General features: G+C 39.9%; 1 protein-coding gene across 5 annotated transcripts; it reads right to left on the bottom strand.

The window, feature by feature from the left end:
* Positions 1-170: 170 nt before the first annotated feature.
* YAE1 (YAE1 maturation factor of ABCE1) lies at positions 171-7,108 on the bottom strand. Of its 5 annotated transcripts, XM_075493564.1 has the most exons (5): positions 6,724-7,059; positions 5,522-5,661; positions 3,755-3,876; positions 3,072-3,340; positions 171-803 (listed from the first exon to the last, which is right to left on the bottom strand). In XM_075493564.1, the coding sequence occupies exons 1-5, from the start codon at positions 6,896-6,898 to the stop codon at positions 736-738; spliced, it is 774 nt and encodes a 257-aa protein (XP_075349679.1). In that variant the 5' UTR covers positions 6,899-7,059; the 3' UTR covers positions 171-735. The 5 variants fall into 5 exon arrangements, with proteins under 5 accessions (XP_075349679.1, XP_075349677.1, XP_075349678.1 ...); XM_075493562.1 differs by having other exon boundaries at positions 171-3,340; positions 6,724-7,108; XM_075493563.1 differs by having other exon boundaries at positions 171-3,340; positions 6,751-7,060.
* Between the last annotated feature and the right edge of the window lie 16,697 nt (positions 7,109-23,805).

The raw sequence follows: 23,805 nt of genomic DNA, 5'->3' as shown, positions 1-23,805 counted from the left end.
CCACATCTACCCAATACCAATCAGTGCTTCCTTTCAGAAGCTGAGGTGTATATGGCATGTCTACAACACTGTCTCTGGCTTGTTTTCTGAAACAAATTCCAAGAGGGGCAAGTTGCTGTGATATATGAACATATCTAGAGAAAGGACTGAGAGCACTAATTCATTTGGCATAAGCTAGTATACAACTATTATCTATTTGATGACAGCAAGATCAATGCAAGCTGGATTCTGAACCTGTTTCATTAGCCTGCCCTGTCTTAAGTCACAGGATACTAGATACTGTTCCTGGAACTAGGTAACTCTATTTTTCCAGTGGAAAAAAACTCCTCTAGTGCAGTGTTTTAGAGAAGATATGCTCTGTACCTCTCTTATACAAAACATGAAAGTTACAATTATAAAACTCTGGAAGAATTAATATATTTCAATATTATTAGTTTAGGTTCTCATTAAAAGCACCCTTATGACTTTTTTTTTTTGACCAAATCCTCCCACTCTATCAAAGCTTCTTTGCCCTGCTAAGCTCAAAGATCCAGCACTTGATTTGATTGTGTCAACGTATGTTTCCAGTATAGCACATGTAGTTATATTGTAGTTACAATGTAATACCTATTAGGTTGTACAAGGCAAAAAGATGCAAGGAGGTAGCGCTGTTCTTCACCACAGGTATCATTCAGGTGTCAGCCGCAGTTTAAAAAAAGAAGTACGTTGAAGAATGGATGAAGTCTGTAGCAGTGACTAATGTTTCATTTCCTCTTTCAGCTGCATGTCAATCCCAGTTGTCATGAGAGCTATTTTCAGGAATGCTGCAAAGGTGAAAGCTGATAGTGAAACACAAGACATGGAAGTAGACATGAAACAAAAACCTGAACCACCATGTGAGCAAATAACGGATTCTAATAGTCTTGAAGAAGGTCTTTCTGTGGCTGATCAGCAAAATTTGGTAGTGATAAATAAGCCAAGTATGACAGACAGCCCAAAAGAAAATCTCTCCACAGCCGAACTGGAAACTCTGGGTGATAATATGGAAAAAAGTAACCCCACAGTAAACACAGAAACTTTGTGCAGAGTGGAAGAAAGTAATTCCACAGCTAGTACAGAAGCTGTTATGATAGATAAGTAAAACACACAACCTATTGTTTGATAATCAAACAAGAAAGAAATATTTTTCCTGGCGTAGATTGCTTTTGCAGAAGTAGTTGGAGAGAACTTGGCAAGCATTACTGTCTACTTAGTAATTTGTGAATGGAGTTTCCTCTTTGCACACTATTAAATACATAGAAATAATACTCTTGAATTTGCATTTTTAAACTTCCAAATTTGGAAAGTCTAACACTGCTCTAGTAAACTTTATTTTTGTCTGCACCATATTCTACCACAGTATGGAAGAAATTTCTAACATACGTGATACAGGCTATAACATAACACATGCGCTTGTAGAAAACTAATGTTTATCCATGTCAGCATTACACTAAATAAATTGAGAAAAAGAAAGTTGTTTGAACAATTTTGTACATACGTAATTAATGTAGACAGCCCTATTTGTCCACTATTTCAGAAACAGGTTCAATAAGAGACTTCTAATTGTAGTTCTGTTTTCCCCTAATGCAGAAGCAGTACTGAATGGCAGCCAGACTTACAGTCTACCAACTCTGTGGCAGGATAATAGCGTCTTTAGTAAGAAAGTTGTAAACTCAGTCTCTGAAAATTAAGTAATTTTTACCTTAGCTTTTTTCTGGCCTCAAAGTATAAAACTGTTTTGTGATTTAAATTTTTTTTTTTTGAAAGTATAGTTGTTGGCTGTTCAAAACTTCAGTTTGTCTCTGTCTAGACCTGCTTTGTCTCAGACATGAAGGAAAGTTACAAGCAACTTAAAACAAGTAAACTCCTAACTTACTGTAAATCAGTTTAATTAGTGTAAAACAGAGATAGGCATTCACAAAGAAAAGACTTCCTGACCAGAGCAATTTGCAGCTACAGTTAAGGCAAGCAACAGGAAAAGGAGTCAAATATAGAATGCTGGCACAGAAATATGCACCTGTGGCTGACAACGTGTTTCTACGAGAAGGTGAATAAGCCTGGCTTCCTTGAAGAATTTGGGAAAAACAGTACGGGAATGAGGGAAAGAGAGTTCAGGCTAGAAGGACTGGCAAAATAAACACAAAAATAACACAAGAAAGTTTGTTAAACTGGGAATGTGTTCAGTGTGGTCTAACAGGGTATGAGTAGATGGTCTAAAAGTAAGACAATGGAATTTCAATAATTCTGCATTTGAAGAGAATGGTGTGTTTTCAGCAAAAGTGAAATAAGTAGGACTGTACAAGGAGGAAAAAAATAGTTGTTAACTGTGAAAGTGCACTGCATAGTGGTTATAAAAGATAATAGGAAGAATTTGACAAAAGGTGAAAAATTCCTCTATTTTATATAGTGACGAGAGAGTCACAGCACTCTAGAAATCAGCAGCAAATCCTGTTCTATTTTGCACAGTTACCATATCATCAACAGCAGCTTATTCTTCAAGAATAGCTTGTCCATAGCACTGGGCATATATTTTTTAGGTATTAGAGGGGACCTATTTAGAGGGCCTATTTAAGGGACCTGCTCCACTTCCAAACTGCTTCCAAAAGAGAAAGTGAGGGTGAAATGATAGCTTCTGACACAGAACAGAAACATGTTTAGCAAATCTTTGTAGAGCTTTAAAAGTCACTTCCCCTTTCTGTGAAAGTTATGTTTAAAAGCAAGGTTTTTTTTGCCAGGAGCCAAAGCGTGGTGAGGATTTACAGAAGTTACCTCTACTGGGAAGTATCAAAATCAGATTTCCCTAAAACAAAGTGATGCATCAGCCTGTATGTGGTTCACAAACTGAGAATCAAATCCAGCTGAGACAATTTTAAATACCATGAGACAGAAAAACTAATGTTCCAGTTGCTGGACATGATGAAGTATATCCAGTGATAAGCCCAGTTGCTCTACTAGCCAAATCGTCTGCTTTTTAACCCAAGCAAGGGTTGACCTTTCAGGATCTGTGCAGAGTTTTGCCTTGCTGCACTCAGGCTGCAAGGAACCAACCTCACCATTATTTCTACAAATGTTTTCACCAGAGCTGCCACAGTCTTCATGTTTTCCAGCTTTAACTTTATTGTGCTCTGTCCCAGCTGGAGCTGTGTGATTAAGGTCCATGTCCTGAACAGAATCCAAAATGTGTCCGAGATGTGGCTGTTGTTCAATAGAATTCAGATACTTAAGCACATCTTCTTCATGCTTTCCAACCACATCAAGAAGATTATTTATCTTACTTAAAGCAGAATCATGTCCATTAAAATGACACCAGGATAAGAGAGCACTGAAAAGTGAAGAACAAAAAAAAAAGTAATTACATGTACCCACACAGACCTCCAGCTGTTGAAGGGAGATAGCAATGTGACAAGGTATCTATACTATGTAAATGCATGTGTGTTTCATTCACATTTTCTGGGAAATTTAAGCAGTAGAACTGAATATTAAGCTTAAAGATGTAGATTCAGGTAATTTTGGAGGAGCAACTGAAGGAGGATTTTAAAGAATGATCACTCTACACCCAGGTAGGCAATTCCCTGTATTCAAGACCTGAGAATTCTCAGGTTGCTCACTTTGGACAGATTTACAATGCACTCCCCCCCCCCCCCCCCCATTAAAACAAACAAAAAACTGCATACATGAACGCTCCCTCCGTACACACCCTCCACATGCACATGACCTTAAGGAGTTTGTAACCTACTTCAGGGTTCCTCTGAACTGGCCACATGTAACCATCAGCTCAGCACCGTGTCTGTAACCTTGATTAAAGCCTTCCTGGAGTGCAAGTTCTTTCCCAGCCTCAATTCCATCCCTATAGCCTTCCTATAATAAGAGCAGTGAAACAGGTTCTTCACAAGATGAAAAACTGGCCCTATGACGATTTCATAACAATAAAAAAAGTTTACACAAGTATTCAGTCTCTTAAATTACAGCTTCTAGATTTGAACATCCCTCCCAGCTACAGCCCCACTGCCAAACCAAAACATGCTTTTTGCAGTGCATTATGATTTACTGATCTGTAAGATCCAGTTCTTTTCCAAAAGGATCCCCAGAAGGTCAGAAAATAAGGAAAGTATTTTTACAAAAATAAAAAAAATAAGACAAATCTGCAGGAAAGCATGCTTGCTTTTATGATGACCAACTCCTTTACGAAAAATTTGTTAAAGAATACCGCATATAGATTTCTAGACATCTAAAAATACATAGGCTGCAAAGCCTCCCCTTTAGCAGAGGTACTCTCCGGTCTGTAATCCATCTACCTGTTTTCACAAAACTAATTATTGAGCCTTGCTTCTCTGTTTGCTGGATCTCACTCAATTCAAGAGTTATACTGGAAAAAAGATGGTGATGGAGTGAGTCACATATAATACACATAACATTGTGATTGCTTTCTGTAAGAAACAGCTAATGACTGTAATGCCAATTAATTTCTTTATATTCTAATCACATTACCATATAACGTAGAATAATTCTTAATTTTTTTCACACCAAAATTGCAACCTGTAAGAGTTAAAACTTCTATTTGCTCATGAGAGAAGAAAACTGGTGGCCTTGCTAGAGAAATAGCCAGGATCAAGAATGTTTCTTTATTTTGCCCAACATACAGCTCTAACCTCAATAACATTTATGATTTTGCAGTATCTACTCATAAAATACCGGAGGGATTTGTGTAAGAACACTAAACAGCTCGTAAGAAAACCAGTCTTTTCAAGGGACTCAGATGCAGGAAACTTTTCCTTGGAGAATAATACAACAGCTCTGTTGTAATATCCTTCCTCATCAACAGCCTACACAACAGCTTCCATTCATGTTCTTCAGCCAAATGCTGCTCACCCATCAGCAGAGGAGCCCTACTGGCCCCACTCTGAATGACAATGTATCTGTTGAAGTAACCTGGGTTTACGTACTTGTTTTGTTCCCTGTAGAATTCCAGGGAGGGAAGGGCTGCAGAATACATTTTTATGTATGAATACATAAAATGTATTTTTCACTAGGAGAATAAATAAGCCACAGAACTACCCAGACCGCAACGTCCAATTGTGGTTCCACATGGAGTCACGCATCTTAGATCTGACTGATGAAGAACTCTGCTTAAAAACCCAAACATCTCATATTTCTTTGTTAGCACTGTGTAGCTGTGTTGCCCTACATTTACTAGTGGTATACCTACAAGTATGAAGCAAATAGCTTGCACCACAATTTAGTACTGTCTTTTACAAATGCACATGGTTGTACAGAGGGAGCCAATGTCTTTTGGTAAAACAGTACTTTGCTCTGATAGACTACTAGGATAGAGTTTCTGAAAATCCTGCTAAATTTTCTTGACATTCAGAAGAAACTAAGCCACAATAACTTTTAAGCAGCCACTCTTAAGTTTTCCCATTAAATCAGCCATATGTGTATCAAGGTATATATCAGTAAATCTAAAATGGTTAAAAAGACTGTTAAATCATTGTCATAGAAGTACCTTCAATCTTTTTTTCATGGTGCTGTTCCATTCTTTCTGTAGTAGATACATCTCATCTGCATCTTCATCAAATATATCCTCACTGGATCGGCTGACTGCAACTTGTACCCAGGACATAACAGCAGTGATGACTATGACTTCTGTTTACGTGGTAAAAAAAATACTGAGAAACTCTCAAAAGTCCCTCTGGCTAACTGTCAGATTAGAAGTATAGCCAAAAAATGTGAGTTCTGAAGAGAAGTCATGTACGGAGCTGAATATTCAACCTGTACATTCGTTTCCACATGGAAAACAGATACTGTTTACCATCAGGGTGCATCTGTCAAGAGAAGACAGTCAGATCATCACTGGTAAAGCAACTTCTGTAATTTATGAGGATAACTTAAGACAGTAGTTTTTTCCCTTCTTATGGCAGCGACATGCATATGGACATCAAATGAGCATTTCTAAATGTTGTTAGTACACAAACAGCAGGCAGAAACAACTTTATGACTTGATTCTGATAGCAGCTGACGAATAGCCCCATATAGCTTCCATGCAGTGCATTAAGTTATATGCCTAGGTAATTGCCTGCAGAGTTAATAACTGGCAAAAACTTTCACCTTTGATTTTGTTTCCTGGTTATGCTAAATACTTAACCATCTTATAAATCTTGAGCAGAAGTACTCCTTTATATTTTGAATAAAGAATTAGCTAGTTCCACTGCAGAGGGAAGACGACAGAATTGGATTATTTCATCTTTTCCACTGAAGAAAATCTTAAGAGGCCACTCACAACTAATTCCTTGCATCGGTGGAAATTCTTACATCCCACAAATGCTGTTTCTTGCAGAGGCACCAGCGGCTTTTAGGGAACCGAGGGCCATAAGAGCCATCCCGCGCCCGGCCACGCTGCTTTTCCTGGGAATTCCTGGGAATTCCAGGAAAAGCTAGCTGGAGTCTCGCAGCCTGCAGGCTTTCTCCCTGCGGCGGGCCAGAGGTGCACCCACCGTCCCCCCACCTTTCCAGCCAGCAGATCGCAAAGCCATGCCTCAACACGCCAGCGCCGCCCTGCCCAAACCTCGGCCGAGCCCACAGGTCCCCTGCCGCGGCACCGACCCCGGCCAGGCCGCGACCCGCCATTTCACGACCGGCCGCTCAGCTCGGCAGGCGCCCAGCTCCCCACAAGCCGCCACGCTGCGGGGAGCCTTCCTTCTCCCCCACCTGTCGGCAGGCGCAGCTTCACCTCACCTCTCCCGGCTGCTCGCTCAGCCCCACGCTCCGTCCCCTTACCATAGCCGGCGCGCCACGGCGCACCACCGCTCGCTGGGGGCCGCCATCTTGGCTGAGGGCAAACTGGCTTCACTGACGTCGGAAGCAATAGGGGAACGGCAGCCATGTTGGCCGAGGGCAAGCTCCGCGGAGGTCACAGTTAAACAGCCGCCATCTTAACCAGCAGCCCCATGGCTTCAAAGCCCGTCCGAGAGACTGGAGGCGGGTGGCCATCTTGAGTGCGGGCGCAGCCTCGCATCCTCCTCAAGGAGGCAGGGCGCGTTGGCCGGGCCCTTGGGCCCTCCTGCCCGCCGAGGGGTGAGAGTCGGTGACGGAAGCCGGGCGCTGGAGAGGGAAAAAGCTGTTACTGTGAACCCCTGTCCCGGCTCTCCAGAGCGAGGGGCGTGTGGCTGCCCCAGGCCTTCCACAGTGACCCCAGGCCAACTCCGGGGGGAGCCTGTTCCCCGGAGCACGGAGGTTTCGTCCTCTTTTCAGTCATACATTGTGGAATTTTAAAAGAAATCTGCCTTGTTTGCTTCTGAATCCTTAAGGTCTTTATGTGTCAAGTGTGCCCTTAAGCTGTTTTCCACAAGATTTACACATCACAGTAATAAACCCTTTTTAATATGAAGGGTGCCAGCAGGAGTCAAGTGTTTCATTGTTTGCTTCTATTAGAGAAAAGAGTAACATCCTTTTGACATAAATACAACAGAATAATGTGTTTTTCTTTGTGCATGCTGCATTTAGCATATGAGCATAAGTTTAAAGTCGGTTAATCTTCGTAAACATACTATACATCAACCTTGAATTCAAGTTGCACATTTCTCCAAATTGCCAACTCCTGTTACAGTAAATGCCCTCATATACCGAGTGCTTCTGCGGGTCCCTGAGAGGGAGCACATTTGCTCCTCCTCTGGAGAGGCTGATTCCCTGTTTACCAGGCTGGCCATGGTGCCACACTCACCCCACAGCGACTGCCAGGTGTCCCACCTCCTGTCCCACGGATGGCTGGTGACATTCTCTACAGCAGGGCTAGGGACACTGCCCCAGATGACAGCAGTGCCTGTCCTCACACTACAGGTACTGAGGTATGAACGATTGCATGCTGCGACTCACACAGCCACAGCACTCTCATTATTCTTGTCCTTTTTGTTTTGCAGAGACAGCCTGTCCTCCTGCTCGTGGCCCTTCTTGGACACTTGCTGCTGGTTGCATGCTGAGGTATGAGTGGCCAAGTAACCCAAATCTGTCTAGAAACTGGTGCGTCGGGATGAAATGACACTGGTGCCTCTGAATGGCCAGAACTGTGCATATCTGTTCCTCAGAGGTTACTGTATGTGTCCATGACTGCTGATTTCCTAGCTCAGTTTATCACTTCCACCTCCTGTCTGGTAGAGGCTTATTTAGCTAGTTCTGCCATTAAAAAATGGCAGAAGTTCTGTTTAAAAAAAAAACAGGCAAGAATGCTGAATATAGCCCGCACGCACAAATGCACAGTCACAGAAAAGCTCGTGACCCCCTCATGACTAGTCATAATGGCACTACCAAACCTGGGTTAACCCTTTGCTTATCATTTTGCACTCTGTCCCCTCAGCCTCTTGCTCTTCTGGAAAAGATACACAGGTCATGCCTCAGGGTCACTGTGAGTTTCCCAAATTCAAACTGTCTCTGTTTAAATGTCTTACATTTACCAAAGTTGATCATTCCACACAGATGTTTATGTAAGATAAATCCTTATAACCATGGGGAACAGTGAAGAAAGCTCATATTCCCACCCCTTTCTCTTAGTAGTTGTAGGTGGATAATTTGGTGAATCATGTTGTATACATAGAACAGCATTGTTGGGTTATGAAGTGCAGTTGCAACTTGAAGACAAGTTGATTGTATGCTGATGGCCTTGACAGGGCTGCTGGCAGAGCTTGAGGGTGAGGTGTAGTGCCTCAGGGTGTGGACATTTTCCACACCTATGTGTGTTCTAAATAAAGCAGTGCCTGCGTGTTATGGTGACACTTTGTAATGACACATGCCAAAGGATAAAACATGAGAACAATATTTCACAGGCTACAAAGGGGTTCTGGCATTTTTGCAGAATAAAGAAAAGTTACCTGAAAATGTGAAAAACAAAGAAGGAGTTGATTTGTGACCCATTGTAAAATTTGTCACTGCCATATCTAAGATTAAAAACTGGTTAATTTTAGGCTTATGGTATCTGTTATACCAAAGGTACCTCTGATCCATGAACATGCTTGGCTCAGCAGTTACTCCCTGCACACCTGGAGTACTGGGGAGTGGCTCCAGAGGGGCCAGTACACAGTCATGCAGAGCTTAGGACTACCAAGGGGTTGCAGGAGATCGTTACAAAGAATTTCTGTCAGCTTCATCTTAGCGGTAAGGTTTGCCATTAAGCAATCAGCCACGAGTCAGCCAAAATTAAAATATATGAATGTAGTGGCATGAGCTGCTCCTTTACACCTTTATTACTGTACATAATGTTTCAGATAAAGCATTGCTCACATTCAGATCTTTATTACACACTCTTGTCTTTCAGTCGTCAGTGCCTCAAACCCAAACTGACAGGAACAGCCAATGGATTTCATCATAATGCACAAAGACCCATCAAGATTTCAAGCTTTTTTGAAGGGTGGTTGATTACCATAGCCAGGACTTGTGCTGTGTACAGGCTACTCTGTGGGGCAGGATGATCACATTCTCACTAGGGCAATTTCTGTTCCTGTGTACTGCTGTCTCTGGCAGAGTTGAGCTAAGGCTTGTGAAGGGCCCAGGGTAGAGGACTATTTACACTGGAAGTTATTCTCCAGTCATACAATGCTTATTGTCATGGACTGACAGAACCATGTTTCATTGGCTCTAATTTTGGGACTAATATAATCCTTTTAAGAAATCACAGCTCTTAAATGGTATTTGGAGGAATTTCAAGAACACTTAAATCACTGTTCACTTGTTCTCTGTAGTAAACAAGACTGAAACATAATGGGAAAGAGTAAGCTATTGAAATGTGAGGAGAATGACAACCATCAATATTTAATAAAGATAGTATATGTATTGTCACCAAACATTGCACAAAGTTTCTGAAGAGCCTTAAACTGTAAGTCCCTCCCAAAATGCGTATTCTGCCTATGGTCAGGTCTGTAGTCTTTTCCAGGTATCTGGCTCTACTGACTGGTCAGATTCTAGGCTGTTTTCCTTGAATAACAAGGTGAATAACGGTGAATAACAAGGCATAGGTAGGACTGCCTACAACAGCAATAAGACAGACATACTCATGCTTACATGCAGGCTACATCTCTGTCCTGATCTTGGCTCTCTGTGCATTTTTCCTTCATGCAAGGGGTTGTGTACTGCTGGCTGGATGTTGTAATAATAATACAGTGACCTCCAGCGCTTAAATCCTTTGCTTCCAGACCTACCACAGGGAAGGAAACAGTGAGCTAACATGTTAACTGCAAGGTCATAGGCTTAATGAGGTTTTAAATATTGCAGCTCACAGCACAGAGACTATAATGACCCTAAACAAGAGGGTTAAAATAAACCTCTAGGATCAATGATTATTACCAGGGCATGGTAATAAACATACATTTCTGTGTTTTCCTATAACATCTCTCATTCAGGATACTAAGGCAATTTACTAGTAAAGCCCTATCACCCTCTTGTGATGAAGGTAAGTAATACATAGGAATCACTTCCCTGTTTTTGTGAAATCTCTTCTCTCTTCTTTAATAACATGCGATAATATTACACAACACTTTGGGTCAAAATATCTCATTTAATGTCAGAAGAAAATGGAAGAATATGGAAAAGAACTAGAAATTTATGAATATATCAAGGGTAAATGTCTAACATTCACTTCAAAGCACCACAGGAATCTTAATAACCATTTGCCATTACTTCTCACACAAGTGTTTTCAAGGGAGAGGATAGTTTTCTGCCTCTTCCTTCCCCTGTATTACCAAAGCACAGAACTTTGATAGTTAAATGTTACCACAGGGCAGTTTTCCTACTTGCAGAATCATGACCATTTCAGATCCTGGCAAAAAAAGAAACCTTTCCTGAATATTCCATGGACTGCCAGCAGTTTGGCTTGTACTGAATTATAAGTGGAAGTGATTAAGCAAAGGAATAACTTTTTTTCCACCTGCTTTCCCCAGGCTTGCTTTGAATGTCCCCAGGGAAGCCAGGCTTGCAGTCTGAAAAACTGTACTCTGAACTGTTGTCTACTAAACAGAGTAGCAGGTACAGTTTATTAACACCAACGCAGTTTCCCCTCCATCTGTCATTTTCCTTGGTTTGCTCGTCAAATGAGTGAAATTTGTTGTCCCCAGATGTAGTCCATATTTTCATTGTGGAAATTCAATAACAACTCTAACACTGGAAAAAAGATGGTATGGCTGAGATCAAAACGAGCTATATGCACATTCCACCTCCACATTAATGCTGACAGAACAGTGTAATATAGGATTACACTATCCTTTTTAGAATATACAACAGAGAAGCAAGGAAGGAATATTCCTAATTGTCTTCAATCTGTTGACAGTGAGCTTTTTACAGTGTGAAATTCCACACAGAAATGAACAGAAGAGGTTATGTCAATAAGGACAAGAAAATGTAATAAATTCTACATTTTAGTTGTGTAGCTGAATCATGTGTCTACTGAAATTGTAATATCAGTGATGAGTCTGACTGGTTTTGTATCATCAATAGATCAGGACCCTGTAGCTCTGTGACTCAGGTATCTTTCAATAAGATTTTTCTACTTTATTGGTTATATTTTTTGATGCAGAGCTGCCTTTTTTGTTTATATAATAATTGATCATTATTTGCAAATATTTACTGTAATTGTAATTGGTCCAAGGAAAATGCTGTATTCCACTTATGAATTTCCCCAGTGAATTGCATCTCTATTCAAATCACACAGACTTTTTGTCACACTTGCATTGCTTCAACGGGAGAGAAATGCCAGCTCTTTTCCTTTGGCTAAGAGACGAATTGCCCTCTCTGTTTTATCCCTTGTATAAACTCAGGCAAATGATGAAAAACTGCAGGAAGAGCAGCTGTACAATGCTGATCCAATTGTCTGAAGTGAACAGAACTGCTAGAAGGCATAAAACTTGTGGAGTGCACTGATATCTTTAGCACCTGAAACCATGAGAAAACAATTGTTTCAGTGACAATGCACAGTTTCTGAAAGGTTGAGGTTATGACAAGGGTGGTTAAATGGTGGCTTTTGAATTGCATGTGGATTGTGAACAATTCCAGTACAACATGTATGCCATATCTGCAGTGTATAATTGGTTGTTTGGCTGTGCTAGCACAAAGGCTGCTGGGCAACTCATATCCTCAGCTGTGAAAGAAAGTGAGCTGGCATCGCTGGGCCTCTCGGGACCCAGGTATACACCGGGGCTGGCTCCCTCCTACAGGGAGCTACAGAGCCTGCAGAGCCATTGTCACCTGTAAACTGCTACCAGAGCTCTCCGAGGAGGGCCCTTGCTAGGTGAGACAAAGCAGTTGCCCAGGACAGCATATTGCTGGGCATGGCAAAATGTTTATGCCCCTTTTGCCCATTTTTACCTTACAACTGCTGGTGCAGCCAGGTGGGGTGTTAGATGTTACTGCACCGGCCCTGGCAAGGCAGTTGGGCTGTGACTTTCCCTTCTCCTAGCTCATCTCTTTCTCCCTTTCTTGGTCTTATCCTCTTAATCAACACTGGAAGAGCAAGTACGACTTTGCTTATGGCTCTGGCTCTGTTATGCTCAGCCACCTGGAGATGATAGCATATAGCTAAATGCTCAGGAATTTAGTCCCCTGCCTTAAGTTGAATGTGATCTTACCACTTTCCTGGGTTACTTTCTCAGACCTGCAAGTACAGATATGGTCATCTTTCACAGTTATCATGGGTGTCACTGGAAGGTGCTATCTTTCATAGCAACTGCAGATACCATGCAGCTAACAGAACAGGGAATTTGACCTTTCAACAAGACCAACCATTGCATGTGGCGTCTTGAATATTGCTCACTAGTCTGGAAAAGACTGAGCATGGTTACTCATAGTTACTCCAAACTTATTTCATGGGACTTAACTATATACATTTACATGCAGTTACCTGCCCATACTTCGCCAATCTATTTTGCTCAAGAACCAACGAATGCAGTTCATCTGACCCAACAATAAACCAACATCTAAACAAGTAACATCAGGTACTTTTTTTCACTGAATTATTATGGTCAGTATCTGTCACCCTGACTTATGCTGAGAAGCACATTGCTATTCAGGCAATTATTGATTTCTGTGGGTTTGCACTCAGGGTAACGCAGTTCTCAGCGTGTGGGATCACAGAGAAAGTGAACTTTCTCATCAAATTTTCAGCAGCAGCAGACTTGCTAGCTCTTTAAGAAAACTGAAACAGCAGTGGTCATATTACAAGCTCAGGCCCTGACTTTAGAGTAATCATGATAAATTCAAAGTCTGAAGCCACCTTTCTTTGCTCATCCAAAAGCTGCAATGAGTAGAGTGGCTCAGTGGGACACGTCAGGCAGGCTTGGCTCATATTTTAAATAGCAATAAAGAGCTTTGAAGTTCTTCAAAGAACTAGAAAAAAGAGCTACAAACTATCCTTCTGTTTTGTGAAATAAATGAGGTCACACCTTCAGCAAAACTATATATTGTATTTTGCCACTGACTCAATGCATCAGCTGACTAATGGTGACTAAACAATTTTACAAGTAATGCAGCAATTACATAGCAAAATCACAATGAATTCACCACCACCTGAAGGCTGGGAATCAAATTCCATGGCAGTTTGACAGGTGCTCTAAGTTACAGGAGATGAAATGTAAGGGAAGCTGATTTGAGGCAATTTGTGCACAGAGACAGCAAAAAGCTCTCTATAGAAATGGGCTACTTCATTTCATTTCTTCCTAAACCCAGATACCACTTGTTTCTCTTTCTAACTCCCATACAGATATCAATTCCTCTGAGAAACTATCTCACAGCAATAGCTTGCTTTGGGTAGTTCAACTGAGGTGAAAAATACACGTCAAAATGGGAACTGTGTTATAATTTTAAGTATGTAGCAATTGCAAACTGATCACATTGTATATTGTAAGGTTTTAGAGTATAACCTGTCTGTGGAATATTAGCATCAGGGACTATTCCTGTTATTTATAAACATGGTGTAAACTGAAATGAACTGTCAGTTCTGTTCCCAGAATGTTATAAAAATTTCTCATTTTAGGGTCTTTTTCTGAATAATATAACTAATTAAATTTTTTCTTTTTGTGAACTATCATATTCTATTGAGGAGCACCCTTTATCACAATGTTTGGCAAAGGCATTTCCAGTTTATTAAAGAGACTATGATTTAATAATTTGGCCAGGGAAAATCTGCAGGTCCTTTGAGAATCATCTTAGCACATGTGGACTACGTCCCTTTTTTCTAGCAAGAAAGTAAGTAGTGTATAAATATTTTACTAATGTGCTGAGGACTGCATTTTATCCTCATGCAATATTAGCTTCTCAATTCTCAGAATATATTAAGGCATAAGATGGTCTGTGATTACTTGAAAACGTTAAACCTTGTTTTGTCTGTCACTCCTACCCCCATATTCCTGTGAAATGGCTGTTTTTTCAGAAGCTAAAGCAACACAGACAAACCTTGTTTCCTGAATGAATGATGGGGTAATGAAAATTAATAGTAGCCCCTACAAACACCATTGATTTTTTTTTAAATCTCAAAGATTGACACCTTATCTTTGTATTTGAAACAAGCGTATGTCTCTTTGTTGTAATAAATGTAGGTATGCATGTATACCCTCATACCTATGAGCATTGTCTGCAGACTCTGAGGAGCTCAGGGGCATATTTCAAATTCACTTCAACAAGGGCACCAGGCTGTGTTATAAGGATTTCGTAAAAATCCATCCCTTAGAATCTTGTAAGTAATCTCTTGGATATCCTACAGGCTTTCTTTCATAAAGCTTTCAACACAGAGTTGAGTGGGCTGTGCGTGTGTGTGTGAAGTTGCCCTGATTGAAATGCCAATATTCTCTCTCTCTCTGTGCTCTGAAATTTACTATTGCAATAAAACGGAAGCATTCCCTTGCATACCAAACTGAAGCGGCTATGAAGAACAACCACTGAAACCCCTCATTTATTTCATGGTTTCGATTTAATTGACATCAGCCTTCAATCCTTCCTACTGTCCTATTCATTGTCTCCCTCTCCTGGAGATTCAGTCTGGATTCAGTGTACAACAAATTCATTACTGAACTACAGCACCTTCCCTCTCTGAAAGGAAGGGAAAGAAAGAAGTCACACTGTAGTTAGAATCACAAGCATCTAATCTTAGTATTTTTCTTTTATCTACATTTCCTTTTTTTTTTTCTTTTTTTTTTTTTTTTTAAACTTTGAGGTATTTCCCACAATACCCACAGCAAGCAACCCACAACACTTCCTCCATCTCCCAGTCCAAGTCTCTGTTGAGGGACAATATGTTAAGAGGATATTTATTTATCTCCCTGACTCCAAATAACCAGTGCCAGAGACAGCATAATACAAATATTTCTGAATAATTCATGAAATGATTGATGGGCAAAAAATATTGCAAACAATGTATTTTAGGCATATTATTTAATCAGCAGCAATAAAACTGCTCATTTTGTAAAGAACATGAATAATTTATTTTAATACTAAAGGATGAGAATTCCTGTAATGCATGATTTGTAAGAATGCTCCAATCAGAGACTGGGGAGCATGCACATGAGAAGCATGCAGTGTGCAAATATGTAGGCAATGATGAGAGGAAAAATAAATTGCTTAGAATGGTGAAGGGTCACTGGTACCCCCCAGTCCTTCCACAAGAACGGAGCCCAAAAAGTGTTTGAAATTGGGGTAGAAGAACTGGCATGGTGTAAAATAAAGAGAGCAAGGAGGCAGATTTGGTAAAATCTTGCCTCACTTGGGGAAATAAAAACACATATTACCTGTAGAGAATAGGAAGAATGATATGGGGAGCCACAGTACATAGAACATAACCTCCACATTAATGCAATTTCTTGGGGAAAAGTGTTGGGGGAAGGATGTGGTAACATTAGGGAGTACTGTGCTACGGAAGATATTTTTTAATACTGAACACACAATGATCCTAATGCTCTTTTTAGCATAGTGCAGACTGTGTGGGAAAAAGATCCCCCAAAGCCTGGCTTTCTGGTAGCTCTCTCTTCATGGGACAAATCATCTTCTAGAGCTATCTCTGACGTTTGTATGACAGTAGTCATTACCTGTGGGGACATGCAGCCTTAGAGCTCAGCTGTGGTAGGCATGGTATTGTGGAATAAGATGATTATGGACTCTAGGATAACCACTACGAAAATATTAACTTATTCTGCACGTACAGCTCACCCCTTTTCTCAAATGTGTCAAAAACGTGATAAAAGTTAGGGGTATCCACCAGTGGGATTTCACAGCAGATGCCACATCGATGCTATACAGCATACCAGCATAGGGGCTGACTTCTGGTGAGAGCAGAGCCGTTCGTCAGATGGAGCAAGTTTACTGTGGCTTCTGTAGCTAAGAACTTAGAAAAGGTCCTAACACCTCACATTACATCTGGCTAAGTGGAATTATAGTCTCAACTTCTGCTGTGGGCTTAGATTCCATGTTGGTACCTGATTAGGAGTCAGTAGATTCAAAGTAGCTGAACCCAATTAAAAAAGTCAGGCAGATGGTAGTACTCCATTCAGTGGACATTTCCTAAGTATTTAAGTCCTCAAAAAAAAAAAGTAGAGGTACTGTGTAAAAATATCTACAGAATCTAAAGCCCTTCAAAAGAGCACTCTGCTACTAAATAATGTAATAGCATGTATCACTTATTACATATCAATAAATAATTTAAAATTATCTGTAATTTGAAATGCTCCTGAAATTATGACCATTCCCCTGTTTGTTCTGTATACATTTGTAAGGGGAGTTTCACGGGCTTTCTCTGGTTTAAACTCTTGATTTTGAAATTTTTCTTTGCTGTCATTAGCATTAAGAGAAAATGGAAGAACACTGGATAAATCCTTATTTGAGATGACTATCAGGAATGTAAAAAAGAAAGATTCCTTGAAGTGAGAATAAACCCCTTTGGCAGATTAGCTGCTGGCTTCTAAATCTTCCTCCTGAGAGGAGAGTACACAGGAGGTAACAGGATGTTATGTCTTTCCCTTTAGCTAGCTGTTAGCAGATTTGCAAGAAGTCCAGGTCATCCCTTCAGTAGCTCTCATGCCCTGTTTTCGGGCAGCAGGGTATGATAGCTAGGCGTGGGCCTTGGGTGAAACTCTGGCTTTGCTGACATTGATTCAGCAATTCATTGACTCAGTAGGCAGGATTTCAATCCATGTGCCCCAGCCAAGTGCAGGGCACAGGCTAGCCCTCAATGTTTAATTATAAGGTGTGGGTTGTTCAGCAGCATTTTACGTCTGTGACAAAAAGAACCTTCAGTCAAATCTTTGTGGGTAATTGATGTGTTACTCCTTCTTTGCTGGATCAGAAGTAGTGGCCTGACCTTAACCATGTCACTGTCTTCCTGCTGTATACATTTTCCGCATCTGTAACAGACAGCAAGGAACTTTACAGATTCTGAAGCTAAAATAATGAGAATTTGTGTATGCATATGAAACATTTCCCAGTACAGTGCCATAGATAAAAATCACAAGTGTGCTTTAGAGTAAATGAATGAATGAAATTTAAGACTGATACTGCAAAATAAATTTGGACTGGCTTTTTTTGGTGGGGGGAACTCATTAGACTGTGAAAATTAATCACACAGTGCATGGTACCCCACTGGCAAGACATTACTCACTGCAAAATAATTCTGTTGTTTTGGGACTTTGCTTGTATACTAGATTGATGGTGATTCAGTGTTTATTGAGATTTTTGGTTCGCATCTCATTTATGTTTATGCCTACCAGATGGTCTTTGTTTGTCATAGTATTTCTTAGAAATTTTTTTTTTATCTCAGATTTGAGTGTCTGCATGATGAAGATGCTCTATAAGTGAAAGAAGAAATTGAGCAATATTAAACATCACAGAACACAAGTGATTGCTAAGGATAAAGAAAGCAGATTATGATTACAAATAATAGTTTAAGAGAAAAGCCTGAACTGATCTGGATTTTGGTTCTAGGGATAAGATCTTCAACCAAAATGCGTATCTTGCTGTGTTCCTAGTCTTGAATTTGGGGATTTAAAGTTAGGAAAAAAGCTAAAGAAGGTCAGTTTCTAAGAAAACTGTTTTAGTAGCAAGACTTATTTTTTTCTAAGCAAACCATTAAAATCTGATTGCCTGAGACATTTACGTGAAGCCCAGTGTGCCTAACATTGTATTATAAGCGTAATATAGGAGCAATATAAGAAGCAATGTCTGCCTAACCATTTCAATCCCTCCTCCTCAGAATAGTAGACTGGTTCATGTTAGAATCACTGGGCCGAGGTTTAGTCCTCACTGTAGAGTGTTGCAGAGATCAGTGTTACAAGTTGGTTTCTTGTATGACAAACAAATCTTGGCCCCTGGTTTCCAGGGAGGGACACTGACATTATGATATTGTTTGTTTGGGCACTATTGATCTTGCCCCTTCCCCCACCTCCTTCTTGAATCCCTTCCTGGAATAGGAAAGGCACACAAAGATTTTGGAACCCATGAGAAATCTTTCATCATTTCTGAAGCTTTATGAACAGGGGTTAGGTCATACATCCTCAAGGAAGAGTTTTCTCATAGTAGATACCAGAGAAGCTTTTGATAATTTTCCAGCAAAAGGACGTCTTGCTGTAAGATATCCTGATAATCCTTCCATGTACAGATGTAGAAACTGACATGAAAAACTCCTGAGTCTGTTAGTCTTGCAAAATTGAGCTAATAATCAGATATGCTCTTCATGCAAAGTCAAATGAAAATATAAATAATACAGCTCCATAAATATATATAGGGAGAATAAAAACAAAGAATAGCCTTGGATAAACCCAGGAGGCAAAATACTAACTCCAGAAGTCTTTTGGTTTCTGTCATGAAGCTAACAATTATTTTCCTTCAACTGCGAATCAGTAAGTCTTGAGACATGATGCTGAAGGAAAGCTAAAATAAATTGAGTTTGGGACCATAGACCATTGTCTCAAAAAGAGACAATGCAAACAAAAATTAGTTACATCACAGCACTTTGTTAAAGTTTAACAGTGAAAATAGGAGGCAGTGGTACCAATTGCTTGGTATAGACTATAAGAGGAAAATTGTTTTCTGGTAAACTGAATTAAATCCAGAGCGACCAGAAGAGATGGTAGATGGAGTTGGTAGTGAAAGATACTCAATAACCTCTAAATCTGTCTCCTTAAGTCACATGGTAATGGCAATATTAACAGCAATCATGGTTAGAAGTCTTTCACTAAAATAAATAAGAGCTTTGGCTGGAGCCTCCACTTGTTTCACAGAGTAGGTTAGAATAAACTTCCTATTTTCTAACCCAGGATATGGTTCTTCCCATTGGGAAGTACTCAGGGGTACCTAGAAAGAATCAGAAACCTTCTATGAAAGGAAGGGGGGACAAAGCAAGCAAACATTGGGAGACTTGGAAACCCTGAAAACAGACACCAGGTATTTTGCCACGCACAACAAAAAGAGCAAAAGTGTTGGTGTATCTGAAGTATCGACAGCAACTCTGATGACTGGTTAAGACTGTGGCATGCCTATACTGTGCATTATTAAGAGCTGAAAAGCAGATAGTGCTTGGCGTTAATTCAAGTTGATCTTTTCTGTTCTAGCTTTTACATGTACTGTATCATCCAAGTAGTTTCCCCAGTAATGTGACACATGTTTAAGGAGCTCACAGGAAAAAAAGACTGGTGACATTTTTGAAAAGATATAGCTGGCCTTCAACAGATAAAAATTTTACCATGCCTTTTCTATTTCTTGATTCTGTATTGACACTTTTCCTCCCTCCCCATGTGTTCAAGTTCTCGTGAACAAGTTTTCATTTCATAGAGTCACTACTAAAGCTGTAATCACAGCTGGGCTGGGCACCATGTCTCACCAGCCCAAGGCAACTCAAATTCATTGTTTTCGTGGGACCCAGTAGCAAACAGAAATTACAGCCCTGTTGCAAACACTCCTTTTTTCCTGACCTCTTTCAATTTGAGGAAGATAAAAACTGTCACAATTCTCTTCAGGCAGTAATTTTTCAATAGCCATTGGTGAAAAGCACTATATTTTAATATCTGTGCATTCTTACGTGGAACAATGTAGCTATTCAGAGTGAATAGACTTTTCAGGAATTACACAACCTTTTTGTAAAGGTCTTTCTCACTGATCTACAGCTATGCCTTTTTAAAGATATCCTTGGAGAGATTTAGGAAAGCAGTTGTCTTCTCCAGTTTAAATTAAAACAAAAAAAGAAAAGCATGTGAATTCAGTACTGTTGTTAGCTCAGTAACGCGAGTGGTATATGCCTCATGATAAATATCTTTTCTTGTGATGGAGTGGGCAAAAAAATTTTTTTTTCCATAAAAATAATCTTTACTCTTTTGCACAGCTCTCCTCTGGCCTGTAGGTGTCATAGTCAGAATATGGATGAAATAGGTAAATATTAGTCTACTTACATGAAATAACTTTCAGAAAAGAAATGCTCTTGGTAAGTAAGTACTGTTATTTATTGAAGCTTTGGAAGCAGAGAAACTACTCTAGTATATAGACAAGCATACAATATAAAGGATTTAATTGCATATTCTCTACCTCCAAAGGTGAAGTTTCTCAGCTAAAAACTATTTTTCTCAAAAGTCTCATCACGAGGCCTCCAAATCTGAACTTGCCTGTCTTGATCCCACTCTTTGTCCATTCTCCCTCTCACTCTTGCTTCTTCTTAATATCTCTCTGACTTAGATAAGACTCAGAGAAGTGATTGAAAAGACTGAAAGAGCTGCATGCTCCTCCGCCCCTTGAGGGAGTAGAGTGGTGGGCTGTAGGTGTAATAAGGCCACAGGATGAAGCTGCAGTGAATACTAGGGGAACAGCTAAGGAACCTAGTAGTATCAAATACCAATTCTCATACTCTGTTGCCTACTAAGTAGTTAAGGACACCAAAGCTTAGATTTACCCAGGCTAACTTCAAGCTCTTTCCTGAACACCTAAATTAAAAACCTTGTCACATAGATGCAATGTTCAAGCATCACCAGGAGAGCACTGGTCTACCTAAGATGTCAAGTTCTCTCCAGCTGCAGCGGAAGCCAACAATGAATTCCAAACGTGACATCCAAGGTAAATATACAAAGTCACATGGGGTACAACCAGGCCAGTTTCACACTAACAATAAGATATAGTAGGATCTGATAACACATTAACAGGCTGCTTACATAAATGTTATTTAATCTACCATTGCTATGCAAACAACTTTGTGAACAGAGCACAGCAGCTATTCTGCTTGGCCAGTGCTCAGCTACTATGATTTGTAGAAAGAGCATAATTTCCTCCAGTGGAAGTTTCAGTGGGATTCTAGTTCATAAAGGACAGAGGTGTTGGAGCCTTGGACATTTGTAAAACATGTAAGAGTGAACACTTAGGAACAGTTTGGGGAATGTCAGTTTAAAGCTTTCCCTTTAATAACTACCTGAAAAATGGTACTAGAAAAAGAAAGTTGTATATCCTATGTGTAAATGTGCAGTGCAAAGAAGCATTACAATTTAAAGAAGATTTAGCCATGTGATTAATTAGAATTGGTACCTTCCTGTCTTGAGCCTTCTTTTCTCCTCAAAGGTTAGGAGAAATGGTAAACAATTCTTTGATGTAATCTGAAAAACATCTGACTTGTGATATAGGACCCAAGGTGGTAAAAACAGAATCCTTGGTTAGAACCATGAACCCCTCTTCTGGTTTACTATATACCTCAGTAAAAGATTTCCATGCTTATTGCTATAGGCATTCATTTATAGAAGGATCTAATTTAAGGATTTCTAATTATTGCAGCATGAAACCAGGCTTTAGTAATTCTGAATAAGACCAACCTATCAAATATATACTGAGGACCCTAGACCTTGACATTTCTGTGACATGTGGATCTAGATACTAATTTATTTATGTGTTTCCAGATAATGATACAATCTTGTGCAATAATTTTGGGATACAACTAGAGATCACACTCAGTTGTTCTTGGAGCTGTATGGCTTCTGTAGCTCAAAGTTATTATTTACCCCTAACTACCTGGAATAAAGGATTTAGCATTTCCCTAGCTGAAGGAGCTAAAAGTTGCATTTGGAAGCCCTAATGGATGTTTACAGATTTTCAAATCCAGTTTCAATACCTGGATATTTCTGTTCTGATCCAAATATTTTTAAACCTTCGTAAAAGTAGTCTAAATGGAGCTTTGAAGTTCATGATCTATAACAATATCTTATTGCCGGTCACATTACATAGTGAAACTTCACCATGCGTTTGCTCCAGACTGTTAACCCTTAGTCAGCTGTAACACACAGAGCATCATGTGCTAGGAGACGATGATAGTTTTGTCCATTTTCTAAGACACCCCCCTCTCAGATACTAGCGTATATCTGCCAGACATTATGTGGTATTAGAAGAAACTGGGGAGGGTTAGCCTTGTGGTCTCTTATTTCAATCTGTTGGTGGGTAGTCTGGCAAGAAAGTGGTGCCTGAAACTTACTATTTCTTGCAGCTGGCACCATGCCTGAATTGCTGCTGAAGACAAAGGGAGTAAAGGTGCTCAGAAACAGCTTTTTAATTCTATAAAAAGGAAAGACACAAGGAGACTATCCAGAATTTCCAATAAAAGACAAATTAATTTAAGTTTTGAAGCTCTGGGGTCATTTCTGGGTGCACCCACAAAGTTATCTAACCATTCTGATATACAGAAGTCTGAGATTTGTAGAGAGTTTTATTTTTGATACTACTCAGACTAGTACTGGATGAATGAAGAGGTCCTGCCTGTCCATCTGCTGTAGAAGTGTGTTTGACTTTGTTATGCAAAGTTTTGTTCTGGCTAAACTAGAAGTGTGAGCGACACTAGGAATCATATTCTGCTCTGCCTATGTTTGAAGGCTGAGCCTAAAGCATTTTTTGGTCTGTCCCTTTTAAGATCTCCATGTCTTTCAGAATGTCAGGGCCACGATATGACTCACTTCACACAACTTTATGTTTCTTCTGTATAGATATTTACACATCTGAAGAAGTCATCCTTGGCTCCACTTATAGCTATTGGGTAGAAATAGACAATTTAAAGGCATGATTTTTGACACAGCTAATTGTTGCCTAGAAGTGTCTGTTTTTCCTCCATTGAGTCTAAAGGTGCTCAAGACTATTAGCTCACAGGTAAACCTGCATTTGCTCACATAAACCAAACAAAAAAGCCTGATCCCACACAATGAAATAACTAGGAAGATTTCCAGTTATTTCAGGGAAGTCTGAATGCATAAAAGAAAATAAGCTGGAAAGTTGGATGATGTGAATCTTATTGGATGTTTCTGTACCTAAAAGTATAGCTGAATTCTGCATGAGTTACAACAGCCTAATTAGAGTAGGCCACACAATGGATTAACTTGCAGTAAGAGCAACCAAGAACAGGGATTGTTTAAAAAAAAAAAAAGAACAAAACCAATCAATTATATCAAGATGAATAAAAACATCCCCATCATCTAATCTGATCCCACTAGGCATGGTCTAGGGCAACCCTTCTTTAGGATTGAGATGTTACTGGTAGAAAGAGAAAGTTTTCTACATAGGCTGCTGGAAGAACAAGTGGAACGAAGAGAGTTTTGAAAAAGTTTATAAAAAATAAAGACTGAATCTTCTTTAGAAACGTTGAATATTTTTTTTCTTCCTTTCTGTATCTAGGGATTTCTTGTGTCCTTGCAACTATTTTAGTTTACCTTTTTTATAGCTATTCAGCACACAAGCCACTTTTCCTTTTGCAGGCTCTGAAACTTAACTGTCGCCACTGAGAAGAGATGCAACAAAGACTTCCTGCCAGAGACAAGGTTTCCGCCCCCC

This window comes from Mycteria americana, chromosome 2, assembly GCF_035582795.1.
Source record: "Mycteria americana isolate JAX WOST 10 ecotype Jacksonville Zoo and Gardens chromosome 2, USCA_MyAme_1.0, whole genome shotgun sequence".
In the NCBI taxonomy this organism is placed as follows: Eukaryota; Metazoa; Chordata; class Aves; order Ciconiiformes; family Ciconiidae; genus Mycteria; species Mycteria americana.
This window is presented reverse-complemented; position numbering and strand designations above follow the sequence as displayed.

Coding starts and splice junctions, on each gene's coding strand:
- YAE1 (XM_075493562.1), bottom strand. CDS start 6,898: ATGGCTGCCGTTCCCCTATTGCTTCCGACGTCAGTGAAGCCAGTTTGC. Junction 5,662..6,723: donor GAAGCTGCGCCTGCCGACAG/GTGGGGGAGAAG, acceptor CCACGTAAACAG/AAGTCATAGTCATCACTGCT. Junction 3,341..3,754: donor CAGTTCAGAGGAACCCTGAA/GTAGGTTACAAA, acceptor TTCACTTTTCAG/TGCTCTCTTATCCTGGTGTC.